The sequence below is a fragment of the Sinocyclocheilus rhinocerous genome, unplaced genomic scaffold, assembly GCF_001515625.1.
Source record: "Sinocyclocheilus rhinocerous isolate Xijiao unplaced genomic scaffold, SAMN03320098_v1.1 scaffold329, whole genome shotgun sequence".
NCBI lineage: Eukaryota > Metazoa > Chordata > Actinopteri > Cypriniformes > Cyprinidae > Sinocyclocheilus > Sinocyclocheilus rhinocerous.
In genome coordinates, this window is record NW_015652820.1 from 66,550 (window position 1) to 89,219 (window position 22,670).

At 37.0% G+C, this 22,670-nt stretch overlaps 1 protein-coding gene across 1 annotated transcript in view; it reads left to right on the forward strand.

Moving 5' to 3' along the window:
- Positions 1–18,330, forward strand: part of LOC107715161 (GPI ethanolamine phosphate transferase 2-like) — a gene marked incomplete at its 5' end in the record, with an annotated part of 81,969 nt that extends 63,639 nt beyond the window's left edge. Inside the window, 3 exons of the mRNA XM_016521222.1 lie at positions 473–791; positions 5,068–5,231; positions 17,318–18,330. Of these exons, the coding sequence (XP_016376708.1) occupies positions 473–791; positions 5,068–5,231; positions 17,318–17,537 (703 nt within the window). The remainder of the gene's footprint in view (positions 1–472; positions 792–5,067; positions 5,232–17,317) is intronic.
- Between the last annotated feature and the right edge of the window lie 4,340 nt (positions 18,331–22,670).

Sequence of the window (22,670 nt, forward strand, 5' to 3'; positions counted from 1 at the left end):
ACGATCAGATCTAGTTTAACATGTTGTATTGGATATTGTCCCATTAAATAGCTTCAGTGTACTTTGTCCTGACAGTAGGAGCATTTATTTGAGGTATTTTGCGTACTGTATATTCTGTCTGTATCTCTGATGTTGACCTGATATTGTCCCAGCAGTTTTGCTGCGTTTACTACATTGTCAAAAGCGAGAAGGTGGTCTTTGAGGCGGTTTCTCCAGGTGACCCCGCTGACCCCCTGTGGGCTATAATAAGTAACTTCTCCTCTCCGCTGCGAAGCACCAAACCTCGCTGTTATTGATTCTCTCCAGACTTCACAAGCTTTGCCCAAGATGAAGACGAGCCTTCAAACAAAAGGGTGTTTGCAGTCGATATCGATTCTTCCGTGTGTAAGAAAGAGAGCGGGTGAAAATGTGAGTGTCTTTGATGAGCCTAAACAAGAATATTTCCTTCTGTTTTTCTCATGTTCTCTTTCAGAGGAACCGTCGAGGCGCGATTCGTCTACGTTTTTGTCCTCGGTATCTTGTTCACCGGCGTGAAGGACCTGTTGCGCTCGCAGGTGATGCCGTCAGCAGTGGACAGCGGGCGGCTGAAGAGCAGAGGACTGTGGGAAGTGTACAGCGGGGTGGTGTTACTGGTGGCTCTGCTGTTCAGAGCTCATAATTTGCCCACGCTGGCCTGCTGTCTGCTCATCCAGACCGTCATGGCTCAGTTCATCTGGAAGAAGCTGCACTACGATGCCGCCCAGACTACCATCATGCACTACTGGTTCGGCCAGGCTTTCTTCTACTTTCAGGTAATGATGAGAGAACATCTTTAAGAATGGCTTTGTTTAGTGAAGACAATACTGGTCTGGTTTCCTCCATTAATGCATATCGATTAAATAATTGCAGTTTCGTTGTTCTTAGGACGTTTTCACACGTTGGGGTCGATCGCTCGGCCTAAACCCAAGTTTGATTCCATCAAGAGTTGAAATGCTGAATTTATGAATGATTTACATTGAAATCATGAATAAGGCTGATTGTACTTATTTGGCACCGAACCTTGGTATGTTTGCGTTATCATTGTTATAATACCACCATTGAGACTAGTTAATGTTGAAAGCGAAGGCAGCAAAAATGGGAAGCATTTATTGAAATGACATGGTTTCTGTCTGGTTTAACTAACAAAATTGTTCATATGAAGAACTATACTTTTGACTTTCTGCTGCAGTGTTACTATTGTTAACTAAAACTATTAAAAATCATTTTCATTAATTGAAAAAAAGCTAAAATAAAATATAATATAAATATTAAATAGGAAAATATTAAATAAAAACACTAATTAGAAATGTTGCCTTGACCACTAATATAAAAAAAAATATTAGACATCAAAAACTAAAAATATAAATGTCAGACTCTGTTCCATGTTGTGTGTGTCCTGCTCCCCATGTGCGACAGAACAGCGGACCCAACAGTAAGCGGCATCCCTTCCCCGTGTTTAATTTCCGTGTTTTTGAGAAGTTTTTGTTTCCTGGTTCCCCCCACCCCCCCGGCGATGGAAATTGCCGCTCGCGTCGCCGCCCTAGCTCGCCTCGATCTCCCCTTCTACTCAAGTCAGCCGGCAGTTAATGTGTCAAGCCCGAAGGACGTTAATGTGGCAAGCCCGAAGGACGTGACTGTGGCAAGCATGACTAAATCACTAAAACTGAAATACTGAAGCTAACTAAAACAAATAAAAATAAATTGAAGATAAATAGAAATTAATAAAAATGACAAAAGCACACAACAAAATGACTAAAACCTAAGCTAGAATTAAAGCTGAAAATATAAAAATTAAAAGCTAATTCAAAATATTAAATAAAATATAAAATAATTATATTATACAATTTTAAATAATATATTGAATATTTCAGTATTAATCATTCCAAAAATATCAATAAATGCTATAGTAGTATATAAATAATACTTCAAGAGACTCAAAGAATGCAGTCTGCTGACTAAAATCTATTCCTTTGTAGACAAGAAAAATGCATTATACAGGATAACACTTCACTTCTGCAAATTAGGCTGGCTTGTGAACAGAATTTGAATCCTACCCTAAACCATATTGATTCCTATGGAAAATGAAACAAACCTGAGTGTGTAAATGCCCTTTAGTCTCATAAACAATGACGACAACAGAATTCTTCCATTCATTTCAGATTTCCATTATAGAATCTTGACTCAGCAAAACGTGCAGGACTTTTCTTTACATATTTCATCAATTCGACCATAAAATCATCAGCTTCTGCTGCTGGAGACCTTTATTTCTAGCCAGCAGGTTTAGTTACAGCCGTGACAGTTTGAATTCTTGGAAAAAAACAATGAAGAGGCTTTCAGAATTAATAAATTCCAGCAACTTCCATTGCAACCAGTTGATGGTTGTGAAAATAAATAAAATATGCATGTTAGGGCAACCAAAGACCCAATTATGAATGGTTTCATTCCAACTCTAGCTAGTCGGTTGCTTTGCGAAGGGGGCAAGACTTATTCTAGACAGCATTTGATTGGACTCAAATATGTACAGTGCAGTTTACACTACTCATCAAATTTTGAATAATTAAGATTTTTTTATGTTTTTAAAAAAGTCTCTTCTGCTCAGAAAGGCATAATTTATTTAATCAAAAATACAGTAAAACTGTAATATTGTGAAATATTATAATTCAAACGGTTTTCTGTTTATAAATATTTTTCAAGTGTAATTTATTCCTGTGATACAAAGCTGAATTTTCAGCATCATTACTCCAGTCTTCAGTGTCATATGATCCTTCAGAAATCATTCTAACATGCTGATTTGCTACTCAATTATTATTATTATTATTATTATTATTGATGATCAATTATTAATATTTGATGTTGAATGTTTGTCAGTGTTTAAATACCATAATGCATTTTTTCAGGATTATGTTATTAATAGAAAGTTCAAAAGAACTGCATTTATTTGAAATAGAAATATTCTGTAACACTTTAAATGTCTTTAATGTTTTTTTTTTTTTTTACTTAATTTATTTTTCTTTGTTTTACTGACCCAAAACTTCTGAATGGCAGTCTATCACAGTTTCCACATAAATATTAAGCAGCAAAAACTGTTTTTAACTTTGATAATAATACGACATCACAGAAATAAATTACATTTTAAAATATCAAAAAGGATTTATTTTAAATTGTAATATTTCATAGTTTTACTGTTTTTACTTCATTTTTTCATCAGATAAATGTAGCTTTGGTGAGCATAAGAGACTTCTTTTAAAAACATTACATATTTTTAATTATTCCAAACTTTTGTCCTTTAGTATAAATGATCTCAAAACTGACAGACATGGAATAAAAGTCGCAAAACTTTTTTCCCAGCTGATGACAGACAGATGGACTGTTTATAAACCTGATCAAAAGAATCGGTTTTATAATGAGACATCGAGAGTAAATCAAATCAGAGCTGAGTTGAGGTGTGTGTGTGTGTGTGTGTAAGTGAGGGTCATAAATGATGCTTTACTGGCCAATTATCATTTAAAGCACCCGAGCATGGAATTATGGGCTTGACAATGACATCATCATCATCGAGGGACAGTCAGGGTCAATGCAACTGAACTGTCAAAGGACGGATATATTCTTCTCTCTCTAGTCATTAAGCAGGGTGGAGGTGATTGTTAATTGTAAATTGTCACATTGATTAAGCTCATTTTGTCAGGCTAGGCCCTTTTCCCGCCCACCCTGACACTGCAAACTAGCATGAAATAATGGGAGTAAGAGGGGCAAGAGGAGAGCGATTGAGGAGGAGGATTTTCCGGAGTGACAGATACAGCCTCCTGTGAGCCCCTGACAGTAAAGAGCAGGATCTGTTCGTTTGTTTCCCCTCTTCCTCGACCCTCAGACTCGAGTCTGTCAGCGGAGACTAGAAACACAGCGCTTCTCTCACCTCACCTGAATAACTGCAGGGCACCTCAAGCCTCTGCTGCATCACTTTACTACTGTATATCAGCCGTTTCCAAACTTTCTTTGTCAGGGCAACCCCTTAGATGTCAAATATTTACCTGAAGTCCCACCTGAAATTTTAGATTAATATTTTAAATAATTATTATTAATGTACGTGGTTCGCTGAGGTTGGTTGGTTATTGGTCAAATAACATGAAAGTTGTTTTTTTAGTTATTATTTTATTTTAATTTGTTTTTATTTTGAAAATATTTATATATAGGGCTACATGAAAAATTTTTCTTTTTTTTGTTTTTTTGTTTTCATGGATCTCTGATGTTGGTTGATTGTTAAATTACATGTAATGACATGCTTTTTTAGTTAGTGTTTTATTTATGTTTTATATTAAGGTTATTTATATAGGGCTGCATGTATATAGGGCTTAATAATAATAATAATAATAATAATAATAATAATAGTAGTAGTAGTAGTAGCAGTATTTTAACCCTTAAAATTGAAGATATAAATATACTACTGTTGTAAATTATCCTGTGAAATAAAAAAAAGAGTATTTGATAATTATAATAATTTATTTTAAACTGGAATGTGTACAATACTAATATTTAAGATATTTACATCTTAAATTCTTCACTTTCAAACGTTCAAATCCTCAAGCTTTTATTTTGGTGGAATACTGTTGAAATGCTGTAAACTTCTATCCATAGAAATGTAGGAAATTATGCAAATGTAAACGTGGTGCACATTGCGTTCCCAAAATGAAACACAGCCCAAAAGCTATATACGTATTTAATCAAATCTGCCTATGATTTTATAATCGCACTATGCTATGTTGAAATTTCATTTTTATGGAGATTCTATAATGCATCCACATTTATTTATTTTAATTTAACATTCGATTATTATTCTTTTATCAACTCAAGAACCCCTATTTAGCATATATTTACAGTTAAGGGGTTTTCAAACCCCCTAGCACAAAGTATTAAAGGAGTTAAGTCAAAAATATTAATTCCCCTCACTCTCATGTTATTCCAGACAGCCATGGCACATTCATTTTTGGGGTCTTTATAAAATGTCAGAATGTATGTTAACCTGTGTGTGTTGATGTTTTATGGTCTCTTCAGGGAAACTCTAATAACATCGGGACGGTGGACATCTCTGTGGGTTTTGTGGGTCTGGAGAGTTATGTGGAAGCACCTGCCATTTTCCTGACGGCACTGAGCACCTACGCAGGACCGCTGCTCTGGGCCTGTCATCTGCTGTGCTTCCTCAGTTCACAGAGAGACAGGTAACACACACACAAACACACACACACACACAAACAAGCTCATGTTGTAGGACTGGAGTTATATGATCTTATAGTATTCTGATAGAGTATATACCAGGAATATATTACATTTATAATATATTCACAAAGAAAACTGTTTTAAATTTAAATTTCATTTTAAATGTAAAAATATTTCACAATATTTCTGTATTTTTTATCAAATAAACGCACTCTTGGTGAGCGTTAGATAGAGACTTCTTTCTAAAACATTAAAAATTCAAATGTTTGAACTGCAGTGTATTACGTGTTGTTTAGTAGATGCTTGTGTTTACAGCATTCAGTGTGTTTTATTAGGAATCGAAAGCCGTGACCTCGGCATTGCTAGTGTCAAGGTTAGTACTTTACCTGAGCTACAGGAACAGAACCACTGCAGAAAACGCTAGAGGACTGTCTGAATGGAGCCTGTACGCTAAGTGTTTCGAGCTGAATGCTGCCTTACAAACACAGTAATCATACTGAACATGGTCGACTTCCAAACAGGCCTTTTGAGCTCTTGAGTAGATGGTCTCTAATTAAATGTGTTCATTTGAACTTCCGGCAAAAGCTAGTCCTGAAGAAACACAAACAACCTGTTATTTTTATCTAGAGTGCTTATCAAAATCCTCATGTACTGGTGACTACAGGTGTCTCGCTTTTGCCTTCCACAGTAGTTTTAGTGAGAGACACTGCATTTATCACACTTATAATATTAGGTTTATAACTATAATAATAGTTAACTAAGGTTTCTTAGTTGTTCATGATTTAGTAACATTGTAAAAAAGGATTTTTCAAAGTTGTAAATTAAACACAGATTATTGGAGTAGGTTATACATGAGCAATATCACATGAGTAGCTGTGCAGTTAGCTCACTCATAAAAATATATATATACAGCCATATTGCATGGCTATGAGGAAAACAATATCTTTGTTGTACTATCATTTAATCTTTTAAGGATGATTTCCGATGACAGCACAGCTCAGTGCATTTGTTGGCTGCGTCTTACAAAGTGTTGTTGAAAATAAAAAAATAACTACCCTGTTTCAGTCTCTTTCAATATAAAAGTCTTAACTGCTGACTCGCTCATAAAAATAGACGTTATCCTTATTAACAAACCGTATATTTGAAGTCTAAACAGGTACATTCTCAGTAGGGCTGGGCGATAAATCGATAACTATAATTATCGCGATATAATTTTCCTTGATAAAACGATATGAAGAGTTCGATAAATGTTCATTATAATGTTTATGCGCCAAAAGCGCCACATGGACCGTTTATCTGCTCGGCTCAAAGTTCAAAACTGCTACGCAGCGCGAGCAGACTAGAGCAGTTTACAAAACAGACTGTTTTAGCCGAAGATCAAACCGTGCCGTCATCAGTTCTTCCGCAGTTTCACACAGCAGAATTGTCCTCTGCTGCTGCAGTTGTACGGATTCTTAACGCATTTATTGCAACTACATTTCATCTTTTTTCATCAAACAAACAGACTAATGAACAGCTCGACACACCTCGTACCGGGGCAGAGCCTAGACAGGGCTTTCTTCTGTGGAGACCAGCAGTTCTTAAAGTGATAGGGGGTCCGCAAAATGATTTGCTATAGCCTACCGTATTTTACAGACTGTAAAGTCCCTTTTTTATCATTATACTTATATGATGCCTTTAACGTCAAATAATCTAAATAAAGCCTTTTAAAAGACAAGTATTCGCTGTGGTTCATGTTTGTGGCATGCGCCGGAAAGATGCTCAAGGAGACCGAGACGCGCTAAAGCAGCGCATTCTGTTGTTCTCTTTATTTTTCAAAGGCATGACTTTTTGTAGTTATTTTGAACGTAACGCTACACATAAAAATATACATTTTACCATACAACTATAAATGACAGAGTATTAAGTTATTTCCCCTCGATGGGAAAAAAAATCCAAGTGAACATCAATCAGTACTCAATATTAATTTAAACTGCATATTTAAACTGCTTTAATGATGACTGCTGCTTATTTTCTGTGCACTTCAATACTGGTCTGCGCTTGACTGTAGCAATCTACAGTCTGCTTATTGAGTTTATTTAACCCATCGCAATTTATTGGAACTGTGTGAACTAGAGTTGTGAACTACTAGCCTTAATGTTGTTCTAAAGGCTTATTACTTTTTTTCAAAACACACACAAAAAAATTTCCTGCTCGCACTTGCTAATTTAATGGCAGAGAATGGTGACTTTAGTTTTTTTTTTTTTGAAGCGGATTCATATCTGTCGTAAAATAATCCTATGCGTCTTGTGGCGTATATTCCAAGCGTTCTGAAGGTATACTGTGGTGAGAAAGAAACCAAGTTTTTACATTTTATGAAAATCTTGCATTGCAGTCCTGTGTGCGAGCGCATATCCTTTTGAGATATCAATTAAAATAAATTTTAATAAAACACAAGACTACATTATAAAACTCTAAGAGTAGGCTATTTAATATCTGTTGTTGTCCGGTTGTCAGTCAGAATGACAGTTCTTGCGTGTACGTTGTAGGCTAATATATAAGTGTTAGTGTTTAAAATATTTATTTTGAAACAAATTAATTAATTAATTCATTACTTAAACAGACCGACCTACTGGGCGAGCAGGGTAGGCTATGACAGCCGTCATATCATACCCTGCCATGCCCAGCTGATGCAAAGAATAGAATTTATATCTCCACAGAAGAAAGCCCTGTCTTGGCTCTGCCCCAGTACAAGCTATTCATTAGTCTGTTTGTTTGATCTTCAGCTAACCAATCAGCAGAAAGGGGTGTTTAATTCCCGCCTACATGTAGAAATCGAATATTCAAGCTGTTTATTCATTTTTCTATCCCTGAACGAAAAACGAAAAAAAAAAAAACGAAAAAGGAGCCGTTTTTTCTCTCTTTTTTTTTTCTACTTTTAATATTAAATCAAAAAACGAATGAACGAATGATGCACAGATTCAACACAAACCTGTTTCTTGATTTGAAATCACTCATTAGAACATGCAGAAACTAAGAAATATATATATTTTTAAGATGTTTATTTTAAGGAAAATTAAGGAACAACTTTCACTTTGGAGCAAAAATCTGGCTTTAAAGGGTTACTTCACCAAAAAATAAAAATTACCCCATGATTTACTTACCCTCAAGCCATCCCAGATGTATATGACTTTCTTCTTTCAGACGAATACAATCGGAGTTATATTAAAAAACATCCTGGCTCTTCCAAGCTTTATAATGGGAGTGGATGGTAGCCCAAAATTTGAAGTCCAAAAAATTGAACCAATCCATTATAAAAGAAGTCCACACGGCTCCGGGGGGTTAATAAAGGCATTCAGAAGCGTTCGTCACTTCCGCGTTCGTCACCACGTTTGCCTACGTGCTACGTCATCCGCTGTACGCCACTCTCGTGAATGCGTGTATGACAGTTAGCGGAAGTTAGAGATTAAGGTTGTATAAAGTTGTAAATATGGATATTTTTCTTACACAAACGCATCGCGTCACTTCAGAACGCCTTTATTAACCCCCCGGAGCCGTATGGACTTCTTTTATAATGGATTGGTACAATTTTTTGGACTTCAAATTTTGGGCTACCATCCACTCCCATTATAAAGCTTGGAAGAGCCAGGATGTTTTTTTAATATAACTCCGATTGTATTCGTCTGAAAGAAGAATGTCATATACACCTAGGATGGCTTAAGGGTGAGTAAATCATGGAGTAATTTTCATTTTTGGGTGAACTATCCCTTTAAACCTGAAATAAATAAATTATCGGGATCATTTTTGGCCATATCGCCCAGCCCTAATTCTCGGCTAAAAAACTCTTAAAACTACATTCTGTGTCAAAACAGTATTATTTATAAAATGACAGTGGAGTTGGGCGTTCACCATGACACTCGCTATGAGAAATACTGCAAGCAGAGTGATACAAACGGTGAAATTATTTATATTATTTGTATTAATTTTTTTTTAAGAGTAAATCCTACACCAATTTTTCTTTCAGTGTAGTTTATGTCCATTGTCTGACTTGTCACTTACCCTTAGAATTAAACGGGCCTTTCCTGTTGTACCTTTAAGACTTCTATATGTACTGTATATGAATGTAAACTTATAGTTTCGACACTTTTCGACATTCTGATTGGATGAGTCCTAATAGGTTATCATATACAGTATATTTCATGTTTATGACCAGGGTTATTATTGTTGACTACATCTAACATCATTAAAAAAGCTGAACTGAAATACAATATTTAAGAAAAAAACTTATTTTATATTTATATTGAACTTATTTTATCTAATTTTCATTGTTTAATTTGAAGTACTAAAATAGCTAAAACTGAAATTAAAATCTGTAATAGACATTTAAAATAAATGAATAAATAAAAAAAACTTCTAATAATCACAAAGACTGAAACTTTAAAATGAAAATAAAATAAATAAATAAAATTAATAACATTTTTAAAAAATCAAAATATGAATAAAAACTATAATAGCATCTCAATTATACTAAAATATCTGTATATTTTTGCAGCTTTTTGGGAACATTTGTATTGCCATAGTTAGAGTTTTTCTACAAAGTTTGGCAAAGAACATTGTGTTTTACTCAACAATGGCCCCATTATACAGAGCTTTATGCAATAATGCTGCAACAACCTTCCGATGTGACACTTTTTTATTAAAAATACTGCAGTGCAGTAAAAAAGCTTGAAATGACTCATGAGTTATAGGGCAATAACAGCGCTTCTGTAGTTCACTGTAATAGGGACGTCTGTAATCTTTTTTCTCATAGCAAACCTCTTCTTTCATTTTCTTTAGCCTTAGAAATTTGTGCTGCATATTTTCTAAAAAATCTCAACGTTTGTATCACTTTAAAATAGAAGACAGACAAAAAAAAACTGTTTTCAAAGATTCCGGCCACATCCACATATCAGTGATGTGTAATTACAGAGCATTATGGGAATATTAATCAGTGCTAGTCTTCTTAAGATAATTGTTTTAATGGCGCTTGAAGTGATCTGTCAGAGCGAATGAGGAATCGGGGGCAGTTATTAGAGCTCGTGCTGGTAATGATGGTACAATTAGAGCCACTCACAGAACTATGAATAATGGAAATCATGCCGAGACAATCAGACTTCGTCCAAGATACACACGCACGCACTCACACACACACACACACACACACACACATACACACACTCACACAGATTGTACTGGCCTCTCGATTTTTACACACAGAAATTATTCTTTAAGATGTCATTTCAGGAGGAATCAAAATTTTCCTTGGTCTTTTGAGCTAAAAGAGTTCAATGTGCCATCAAAACATACTGTAACATTCAGCACTCAAGACTTCCTCCGCACTCTGCAAAAGCGTTCTGACATCACACATGTAAGACCACCCACATGCACACTGAGGTGTTCAGAAACATTTTCCATCCAGTCATGATGAGGTAATAAGGAACAAGTACTGTAGGATAGATACTGTTATTACTAAACAGCTGAAGAACTTAAAGGGTTAGTTCACCCAAAAATGAAAATTCTGTCATTAATTACTCACCCTCATGTCGTTCCAAACCCGTAAGACCTTCGTTCATCTTCAGAACACAAATTAAGATATTTTTGATGAAATCTGAGAGCTCTCTGACCCTCCGTAGACAGCATTGCAACTGCAATGTTCCCAGGTCCAGAAACGTTGCAAGGACATTGGTAAAATAGTCCATGTGTCATCAGTGGTTCAACCATAATTTTACAAAGCTACGAGAATACTTTTTGTGCACAAAGAAAACAATAATAACATAATTTATTCAACAATTCTTCTACCCAAGTTACCATCTTCCACCATTTTGGAGAGTACCCCATAACGTAATCAGCGTTGTTTACGTTCAGCATGCGCACGCTGTCTACTGAACATAAACAGCGCTGATTACGTTCGACGAAAGCGCGCGCGCATGCTGAACGTAATCAGCGTTGTTTACGTTCAGCATGCGCACGCTGTCTACTGAACATGAACAACGCTGATTACGTTCGGCGAAAGCGCGCGCGCATGCTGAACGTAAACAACGGTAACTCAGGGAAATGGTGGAAGATGGTAACTTGGGTAGAAGAATTGTTGAATAAATTATGTTATTATTGTTTTCTTTGCACACAAAAAGTATTCTCGTAGCTTCGTAAAATTATGGTTGAACTACTGATATCACATGGACTATTTTACCGATGTCCTTGCTACGTTTCTGGACCTGGGAACATTGCAGTTGCACGGAGGGTCAGAGAGCTCTCAGATTTTATCAAAAATATTTTAATTTGTGTTACGAAGATGAACGAAGGTCTTTAATTATCCCTTTTAAGATCTGTCAAATATGCTGGTTTTGTTTAAGGCCATGTACACACTCTAAAGTTTTCAGGAGTGACAACCGCAGTTAAGTGTTTTGTAGTGTTTTTATTTTTGTAAAGCTGCTTTGGACGGGGGTTGCCATGTCCACTTATTACACGCGATGCGTATCAACCATCTTTGGGCTTGTAGTTTGGGCTTAACTCATAAAGCGATCCATTTTAAGGAGTTAATAAAGTAAGTCATGTGGATTATTTCTAAGATAAACCGTTTGGTTTTGATTTTATTATGGGCTTGTTCTTTGTTGTTGTTGTTTTTTCTAGCAAGATCTGGCAACACTAAGTCAAAGTCAAAACATACTCTGTGATTTTATTGCACCACATGCAGAAAATACTCAATGCAGATATGCGTTTAAACACATCATTAACAACTAGTTGTTCAGGTCGGTTCTGTACACACTGTATAGAATTTCTGTGAATGCTGTTGTCACTACCTGAATTTTTCGGGAGTTAATTTGGTTGTAGAATTAACAGTTGTCTGAGCTTTGTGTACTGAACAGGATTAAGCACTAAAAGATGAATTGACAACCAAATTAGGCTGCAGTGTGTATGTGGCATTTGTGTAGCAGCTGCAGATCCTTCAGAAAGATCCCAACTTTAAAGTGTGCTGCTGCATTTTATTAGAGTTGCTTCTCATTTTGCATGCAAACACAGAGGGCATTTACATACTGTAAAAGTTTTAAAGGCACAGCAGTTTTAGGTGGGGTTTGAGAGTTGTTGTTTTCATCATGTGTAAATGAAATATTAATATTCATAATTTTTAAACAATTCTAGTGCGTAGACTGGTGTAGTTGTGATGAAATTCATATCTGATTATCATAAAACACAGGATGCATGCATTATTTATTTGCTTTTACACCAGCACTTTAGTATTGCACCACCTTTTTTTCACTTTGCAGTTGTAATGCCAGTTTTTTAGGTATGCCTGAGAATGATACATTGTTTACTATTTGCATGGTTTGGGAGTGTTTGAATTGCACTCTTTAGACCATGGAATCAATATGAACACAGCTGCATTTGTGTCAGTGATGTCAGGATAGGGCAAAATTCAAAACGAAAGAACTGGAAAAAAATCAGAACAAATTGGTTCAAATTAATCAGCTGAAATTTTAATGGAAGTTGGAATTTTATTTGGAATGACAAAAATAGGAATATACTGAATTGCAGTTCAAAGAAATTGAACATGGATTCTGAGAAAGCTCTTTTTCCACCCTGATCCACATACTGTAGGTTAATTAATCTACAGTATCTATCGATCAATCATTCCATCTATAAGAGTTCTAAACTTTCAAACTTCAAAGCTATTCAAACTTTGCTTTTCTAATTAAAAATTAGTTATATGATTTTCTTTGAATTTCAGTTCATTTTGCTTCCATTCGCATTCAGACTTCTGCATCCCATTTTACTTCCTCAATTCAAATTCAGGAATCAAATTGGACTTTAAAAGGCATTCGCAATTCACATGACCCTGGTAGATGCACTCTGCATATCCCATAATCCCACATAAATGCAGAGTATCAAACTCTGCCTGTGTGAACCACCCACTCTTTATTTATCTCATTATAAAGTCTGTCCCTGTGAGGCTCGAAGATTTCCCCTAAAGTGCTGTCCGACTAGAGCCTGATAAATGGTCTTAAGTGGTGAGACGTTCAGTCTGACATATATAATTCAGCATGCTCAGTCAGCAGTGTCACTACAGCACGCACACACAAGAGATCCAGGAAATGCTCTTTGATCAATTCTCCGCTTTCTGGAATCCCAGCTGGCCTGGCTGACCCGTCCTCCATCTGAGCCGAGCATTTACACAATCCATTTGAGAGAGAGAAATACGAAGGCTTGTTAGGAGATATTTCATTTCCTCCGAGGCAACAGGTGCTTTGTGTTCAGGGATATTGAATCCTGCAAACAATCTACTACCCGAGTGTCTGAGGTGTGGATTTGAATTGCAAATGCCTTTATCCGCCGGCAAACTCCTCGTGAGGCGGAGAAGGACCACCGTTCTGTTCGCAGAGATATTTGTGACAGACGCGGGAAAATGATTTTAGGCAGTGCTGTCGGGAATCAGCAGCGGGGACTGTGATGTGGCTGTACAGTTTACAGAAGATTCACTGTGAATACGAGCAGCTCCGCAGGTCTGGAAATCAGCCGGTCTGTTTAGACAAACGAACTGTCAGTCAAAGCTGGACTGAACAATATGTTGTTCCTCGGTTGATTCAGTATTAAATGTGGTTTGCTGTTGTTGTCTTGCATTGATTGATAGTGTGTCCAACAGAGCAGAGAGCATCGTGTTTTCAGTCTGTCTACTCTTAGTAAACTATATTGTCCTTTCTGTCACATTCCTATTTTGTAAAACTTGAAGAAGTAGTAGAAACTAACCAAGATTGCTCAAGATTTTTGCATGTTACAGTTACAGCTTGTAACAGCAAAAACAAGCCAATTTAAAGGGACAGTTCACCCCAGAAATGAAAATTGTCATCATTTATTCACTCTCATGTCATTCCAAACCTGTATGACTTTCTTTCTCCTCCAGAACTCAAAAGAAGAAACACCATTAAATTACCATAAATGTAGTCCATATGCTTTGTGTCCCATCAGGTTTGGCACCACATGAGGGTGAGTAAATCACTGTCCCCTTAAATGTGTTTTGGTAGTGATTTCTCCTGTCAGTCTTTGGCTTTTGCTTGTTTGTCTCGTAATGTAATTTAAATTCACTGATCAGTTTCCAGGTTGAACCCTGCACCCCTATCTCACTTATCCTTGTCTAGTTCCCTTTCACTGTCACATAAAATCTGTGAGCATAATTACGCCGGAGAGGAAATCTCCCAGAATGAGTCTCTCTCTCTCTCTCTCCCTGTGAGAGGGGTTTTATAGGCCAGACTGCAGCAGTCCCTTTGGGTGGAAGAATGAAGGAGTTTAAACTCACAACAAAACACGCCAGGCCATCACGCTCATCCAGGGAGCATCTTCAGCCGGCTCGATCCAGCTCGCTGTTTGTGAAAGATGGGAGCTGCATGCTTGATTATTTTCTCCTAATGTTTCACTTGTCATATCAGTATTGACAGAAAGCACTATGTTTACCACTTTGGGGAATTGGGCTATCAATATTTATGTCGCCACAACAATACATTTCCATTTTTAATGCAAGGCTGGTGCCTGAATGTCTTTGACTCATGTCTGCAGATCGTGGAGCTTTTTCTGTTTGGTGCTGTAGAACCTGCCCTACATCCAAATTCATGTGAACAAGGAATGAGTGTATTTGCTCCTTGGAGAAGCCAAACTCTCACAGTGCAAGTCAAAGGATGCTCGCACATTGATTCGCCCAGGGCTAGTGAAAAGATTTCTGATACAACAGCCTGCAATCCAGGAACCAGATTCTGGTGTCTATCATATGAGTAACACTTGTTCTTCAGGCTGAAACACTGAATATTTGTTCAAAACAAGAGTTAAAATGACAGAAAGCTGTTTTATTGTAGGTTGGGGCCATCTAGTCCAGTCCTGCCCAGTCTAGACCAGTTCACTCCAAAGTAGTGTAAATCAGTCCAGTTTATAGGTTGAGACCATCTAATCTAGCCCAACCATAATTCAGTTAAATATAGTTGAGCTCAGTCAAATTAGTCCAGTAAAATCAGATCAAGTTTAGTTCAGTGAAATGTAGTCCAATCCAGTTTATAGATTGAGGCCATCTAGTTAATCTAGTTAAATGGATTAACCCACTTAAGTCCATTCTAGTCCAGTCTAATCCATTTCAGTCCAACGTAGTCCAAACCAATCCAGTCTGCCATCAGCTCCAGTCCAGTTTATAGGTTGAGGCCATCTTATCTGGCCCAACCCACTTCGGTCCATACTAGTCCAGTCCTGCCTGTTCTAGACCAGTTCAGTCCAAAGTAGTGTAAACCAGTCCAGTTTATAGGTTGAGACCATCTAATATAGCTGAACCATAATTCAGTCCAATATAGTCTTGCCCAGTCAATATAGTCCAGTAAAATCAGCTTCAGTTCAGTTCAGTGAAATGTAGTCCAGTGACAGTCCAGTTTATAGATTGAGGCCATTTAATCTAGCCTAACCCACGTCAGTCCATTCTAGTCCAGTCCAATCCATTTCAGTCCAAAGTAATCTAAATCAATCCAGTCTATCATCAGCTCCAGCCCAGTTTATAGGTTGAGGACATCATATCTAGCCTAATCCACTTCGGTCCATACTAGTCCATTCCTGCCCATTATAGTCCAGTACAGTCCAGTCTAAGTCAGTTCAGTGTAATCTAGCCCAGTCAGTCTAGTGCAATAAAATCAACTCCAGTCCAGACCAGTTTAGAGAATGAGGCCATTTAATCTAGTTAAATGGATTAACCCACTTAAGTCCATTCTAGTCCAGTCCAATCCATTTCAGTCCAGTGTAATCTAAACAAATCCAGTCTGTCACAGCTCCAGCCCAGTTTATAGGATGAGGCCATCATATCTAGCCTAAACCACTTCGGTCAATACTAGTCCAGTCCTATCCATTCCTGCCCATTATAGTCTAATTCAGTCCGGTTCTGTCCATTCTAGTCCAGTCTAATTCAGTTCAGTGTAGTCTAGCCCTGTCAATCTATCCAGTATAATCAACTCCAGTCCAGTTCAGTGAAATGTAGTCCAGTCCAGTTTATTGAGGCCATCTAATCTAGCCTAACCCACTTCAGTCCATACTAGTCCGGTCTTGCCCAGTCTAGCCAAATTCAATCTGGTTCAGTCCATTCTAGTCCAGTGTTATTCAGTTCAATGTAGGTCAGTCCAGTTCACTGCAGTGTAGTCAGTTCGGTTATAGTTTGAGGCCATCTAATCTAGCCTAACCCACTTCAGTCCATGTAAGTTCAGTCTTGCCCATTCTAGTCCATTCCAACCCAGTCCAATACAATTCAGTCCTAAATTGTCTAATCCAGTCTAGTCTGTTATCAACTACAATTTATAGGTTGAGGTCTATTATCAGCTCGGTCCAATTCAGTGCAAGGCAGTCCAGTCCAGTTCATAGGCTGAGGTCATTTAAACTAACCTACCCCACTTCAATTCATGCTAATCCAGCCCTGACCTTTCTAGTCCAATTCAGTCCCTTCTAGTCCAAACCAATTAATTCCAAAGTAATCTAGCCCAGTCTAGTCTATCAAATGCAGTCCAGTTTATAGGTTGAGGTCATTTAATCTAGCCTAGCCAACTTCAGTTCATGATAGTCCAGTCCTGTTATTTCTAGTCCAGTCCATTTCATTTCATTCCAATGTAATCTACCCCATTCTAGTCTATTAGATTCAGTCTAGTTTATAGGTTGAGGACATCCAATCTTGTCCAGTCTAGTCTAGGCCAGTCAAATGCATGCCAGTCTAACACAGTCTAGGCTAGCCTGATCCAGTCTATTCAAATCCATTAAGGTCCCATTATCTTTTAGTATGCCCGATTATTGCTTCTAGACCTGCTGATGGCTGCCCCATCAGACCATGGCAGGTGGCATTTATCTTAATGAATATACCATAGACGTTTGTCGTGAAACATAACACATAATCAAAGGTTAGTAAAGGAAGTAATAGCTTTTCCATTAGCATTAAACGAGGAATGAACCACAGTCGATGAAACCTGATGGTTTATGACTACAGTCTTTTATAATGACACATATCATAGACTCAGTCCAGACCATAACCGGACTGCACATCTTTATTCTGGTCTTTTTTTCTCTCTTTCAGGGCTGTAATGGGTCTTGGTCATGGCAGCTACTGCTTCGCGCTCCTGCGTTCCATCCCAGCCGCGTTTTACGTGGTTCTGGTCACCAGTCTCCGATACCACCTTTTCATCTGGAGCGTGTTCTCTCCGAAACTCTTGTACGAGGCCATGCACACCCTCATCAACACCGCCGTGTGTCTGTTTTTCACCTTTATGGATCAGGAACGCTCGGCCAGACCATGAATACAAAGGCATAACCAAAGCCAAACTCAGGTACAGAACAAACGGTGCAGTTGAGTTTTGTGCACCAAAAGGAGAAATGAGAGGAAAAGCGACGGGAGAAGGTTTTCGGTAATTCTACTACTGTGAATGACGTCAACGTTAAGAATTCAGAGCTTACATGGCGATTTGGCTTGCTCTACTGACTTCTGCTCATTTGTGTGTGTGTGATTAAATTATTTTTATATTTTTTGAGGGGTCTTCGATAGTGCAGATAATGTATGGGAAGACTTGTGGGCGTACATATGATAATCCCTCTCATTCTCTATGCAGTTTTTTTTTCCTAAAGCTTTACAGATAATGGAGAGTGTAATTCTTTTTGTATCTTGCAATTTCCGTTCCTGACCGTTGCTTCACCTCTAGAATAATACGAGATAAGATACATCATTAATAACTCTCCCCTCGCTGAGATCACAGCAGATGTAAACTCCTCACACACTTGAAAGCTTTAAGGGATCTTAAAAGTCTTTTAAATCATATCTAAACACAGCTACGTGTGACGTTTTTATTTAATCCGCCTGTTGGGAATGTGAATTGTAAACTGATTTATCTTGGTAAGTGTTTTTCTTTATCTCAGTGCTTAAATCTGATTAATATAAACAAATCCTTTTCTGATTGAGAGTAATTCATTTCTGCATGCTTTTTAATGTGTGATTCACAGTTTTGCCTCTCTGATTTGTTTTGATACAGTCGCTGTGTACAAGTTTGAAAGTTATGTTAAATGTCACTTATTAATCAGTGACACTAACAGTGTGACTTAACCAGACATGATGCAATAACACACTGACCATCACAAGACTTTTTGTCTTTTGCTTTGTTTCTGTCTTCATTACATTTTGCTTAGTAGCTCCGCCCACAGTGAAATCTTATTGGTCAAAAAATCTGCTCCATGTAACTGTATATTAAACAATCATTCTCTGAATGGTAAATTTATGTTGTAAGTTTTATGTTTTAAGTTTTGCTTCCATTAATGGTTATGGACTGTTTCATTTCTTTTGTTGATGATATTGACATACACTACCATTCAAAAGTTTAAGATCAAGATTTTTAAAATGTTTTTGAAAGAAGTGGCTTATTCTCACCAAGGCTAAAATACAGTAGGAAACAGTAATATTGTGAAATATTTTAAAATTTAAACTAACTGTTATCTGTTTGCATATATAAAATGTAACTTATTCCCTAGATGCAAAGGAACGAAACTCCAGTCTTCAGTGTCACAAGATCCTTTAGAAATCATTCAAATGTGGCGATTTGCTGCTCAAGAAACATTTTTATTATGACCAACATTGAAAACAGAAAAAAAAAAAATCTTTCTTTTTTACTATGTCATGTATGGATGGATGATATTTTTGTTTTTGCTATATTGAATAAATGTGAAGGGATCTTAAATTTGTAATGTTTCTTATTATTATTGTTTCTGTTATGTTGAAGTCTGTAATGTTACTTAACATCAGGATGCTGATGCAAGATGCAGTTCAAAATTAGAACTGATAAAGGAATTGTTGAGGATTCTGGAATCATTTGAATTGTTAAACTCTATATGATTCCTATCCCTAACTGTAGCAGATACCGTGAAGGAAGTGGGCGTTTGAGATGTCTGCTTCCTCCCAGTGAATCATGCTCTGCTTTGACCTTTTTATTGGCTGGAGAAGTTGATTTTGTAACCTAATGCCTTTTTGAACTGCAAACATCCTCCAGGGAAAGAGTGGAGAGCAGAGTCTCTCCCACTGGAGCAAACGCAGTCAGGAGGTTTAGTTTGACCTCTGGGATTCAGTTCTGATCGCACTGTGTTCTGAGTGCCTGATTTAGAGACCCATAGAGTACACTAATTGTACCTTTCCAAGGGTAAAAATGCTCAATATTTGACATTTGAACTATTACCCTTCATTTTATATAAGGGATAGTGTTCAGTCAGCTGGTCATTATGGCTAATTAAATCCCAGCAAGTAGTGCTTCATCCTGAGGGTGTTTATTTTGCAATCATGACTAGACGACTGTGCATTATTCTTCTTATTGCACAGCAGCTTACCAAATAAATAAATAAATGCACATTAAATATTCATTTGAGTTCAAATTAATTGTTTATGTGAGAAAATTGTAAACTGATTTATCTTGGTAAGTGTTTTTCTTTATCTCAGTGCTTAAATCTGATTAATATAAACAAATCCTTTTCTGATTGAGAGTAATTCATTTCTGCATGCTTTTTAATGTGTGATTCACAGTTTTGCCTCTCTGATTTGTTTTGATACAGTCGCTGTGTACAAGTTTGAAAGTTATGTTAAATGTCACTTATTAATCAGTGACACTAACAGTGTGACTTAACCAGACATGATGCAATAACACACTGACCATCACAAGACTTTTTGTCTTTTGCTTTGTTTCTGTCTTCATTACATTTTGCTTAGTAGCTCCGCCCACAGTGAAATCTTATTGGTCAAAAAATCTGCTCCATGTAACTGTATATTAAACAATCATTCTCTGAATGGTAAATTTATGTTGTAAGTTTTATGTTTTAAGTTTTGCTTCCATTAATGGTTATGGACTGTTTCATTTCTTTTGTTGATGATATTGACATACACTACCATTCAAAAGTTTAAGATCAAGATTTTTAAAATGTTTTTGAAAGAAGTGGCTTATTCTCACCAAGGCTAAAATACAGTAGGAAACAGTAATATTGTGAAATATTTTAAAATTTAAACTAACTGTTATCTGTTTGCATATATAAAATGTAACTTATTCCCTAGATGCAAAGGAACGAAACTCCAGTCTTCAGTGTCACAAGATCCTTTAGAAATCATTCAAATGTGGCGATTTGCTGCTCAAGAAACATTTTTATTATGACCAACATTGAAAACAGAAAAAAAAAAAATCTTTCTTTTTTACTATGTCATGTATGGATGGATGATATTTTTGTTTTTGCTATATTGAATAAATGTGAAGGGATCTTAAATTTGTAATGTTTCTTATTATTATTGTTTCTGTTATGTTGAAGTCTGTAATGTTACTTAACATCAGGATGCTGATGCAAGATGCAGTTCAAAATTAGAACTGATAAAGGAATTGTTGAGGATTCTGGAATCATTTGAATTGTTAAACTCTATATGATTCCTATCCCTAACTGTAGCAGATACCGTGAAGGAAGTGGGCGTTTGAGATGTCTGCTTCCTCCCAGTGAATCATGCTCTGCTTTGACCTTTTTATTGGCTGGAGAAGTTGATTTTGTAACCTAATGCCTTTTTGAACTGCAAACATCCTCCAGGGAAAGAGTGGAGAGCAGAGTCTCTCCCACTGGAGCAAACGCAGTCAGGAGGTTTAGTTTGACCTCTGGGATTCAGTTCTGATCGCACTGTGTTCTGAGTGCCTGATTTAGAGACCCATAGAGTACACTAATTGTACCTTTCCAAGGGTAAAAATGCTCAATATTTGACATTTGAACTATTACCCTTCATTTTATATAAGGGATAGTGTTCAGTCAGCTGGTCATTATGGCTAATTAAATCCCAGCAAGTAGTGCTTCATCCTGAGGGTGTTTATTTTGCAATCATGACTAGACGACTGTGCATTATTCTTCTTATTGCACAGCAGCTTACCAAATAAATAAATAAATGCACATTAAATATTCATTTGAGTTCAAATTAATTGTTTATGTGAGAAGAAAGAGTGTGGAGTGATTAGAGTCATTTAAAAAAAAAAGACCATGCCATACTATGATTGACTAATCAGAATCAAGTATTCCAGAGAGCTGTATGATAAGCATTAATGTATTACTGCTGTGAGATTTTATGTGGTAAATTATTAGATGTTTTGCAGTTTCTTATTTCATTTAAAGGAATGTTTCGCCAAAAAATTTTTTATATTATTTACTCACCTCCAGGCCATCCAAGATGTAGAGTTTGTTTCTTCATCAGAACAGATTTGAAGAAATTTAGCATTACATCACTTGCTCACCAATGGATCCTCTGCAGTGAATGGGTGCCGTCAGAATGAGAGCCAAAACAGCTGATAAAAACATCAAAATACTCCAGAAGTAATCCACACGACTCTATCAATTAATGTATTGTGAACCGACAAGTTGCATGTTTGTAAGAAATTGTGGATTACTTGTAAATAATTGTGATGTTTTAATCAGTTGTTTGGACTCTCATTCTGACGGCACCCATTCACTGCAGAGGGTCCATTGGTGAGCACGTGATGTAATGCTACATTTCTCCAAATCTGATGAAGAAACAAACTCATCTACATCTTGGATGGCCTGAGGGTGAGTACATTTTCAGCCAGTTTTCTTTTTTGGGTGAACTGTTCCTTTAATATTTTGTTTTGTATGTCTTTTCTTTTTTAATGCATTTTGTTCTTTTTTAAAATCACTTCTCAGTGAGTGTGTGATAACCAGTGTTCATCTCAGACTAACCAGCGTTCACTAAATCTCTCAGTACTTGCCTTGAAGCAGTCGTGGGTCAGTTCATTCTGCTCAGCGGGTGAAAAACGGTCAAGGACGAGCAGCAGATGTGAGAAAGTATGAGAAAGCCTCTCGAATGAAAGCCCCGAGACTGATTCTCTGTTACCCATCCATCATCATCTCTCTCTGTCAGTGAACAGGAGAGTTAGTGTGTTTTTAATGTGGTTTACTGTCCATCCGTCTCCTGCCGGTGTCCTTAAAGACTGTGTCCCCTGCCAGAGCTGCTGTCCTGCTCTCTGAGCTCTTATCAGTCATTGAGCAGAGCTCAGCCGCTCCACGACATTCGGACACACTCCCATCTGGACTGTCACTGCCTCTTTTTCTCATACTGTCTCATGTTCATACTCTGTTTTTTTTTTTCGTCCCACTTTTTCCACAGCTCTACCTTGTGGGTTGTTTCCCTTATTTTCTTCTTCTCTCGGTTCCTCTCACACTGAGCTGTCTTTCTGCCTACACAGGCAGCTGACGTCTGTGTTTTTTATGATTACTTTTAATTAAGACAGGTCTATAATACCTGGAGGAAGCGATCTGTTAGCATTCCCATTTATATCAGCTCATGACAGCGAAAAATAGTTCAGATTTTAACATTGAGTGAAGCGGATTGGTGTCAGGTTTAAAACAATGGATTGATTGGATTAATC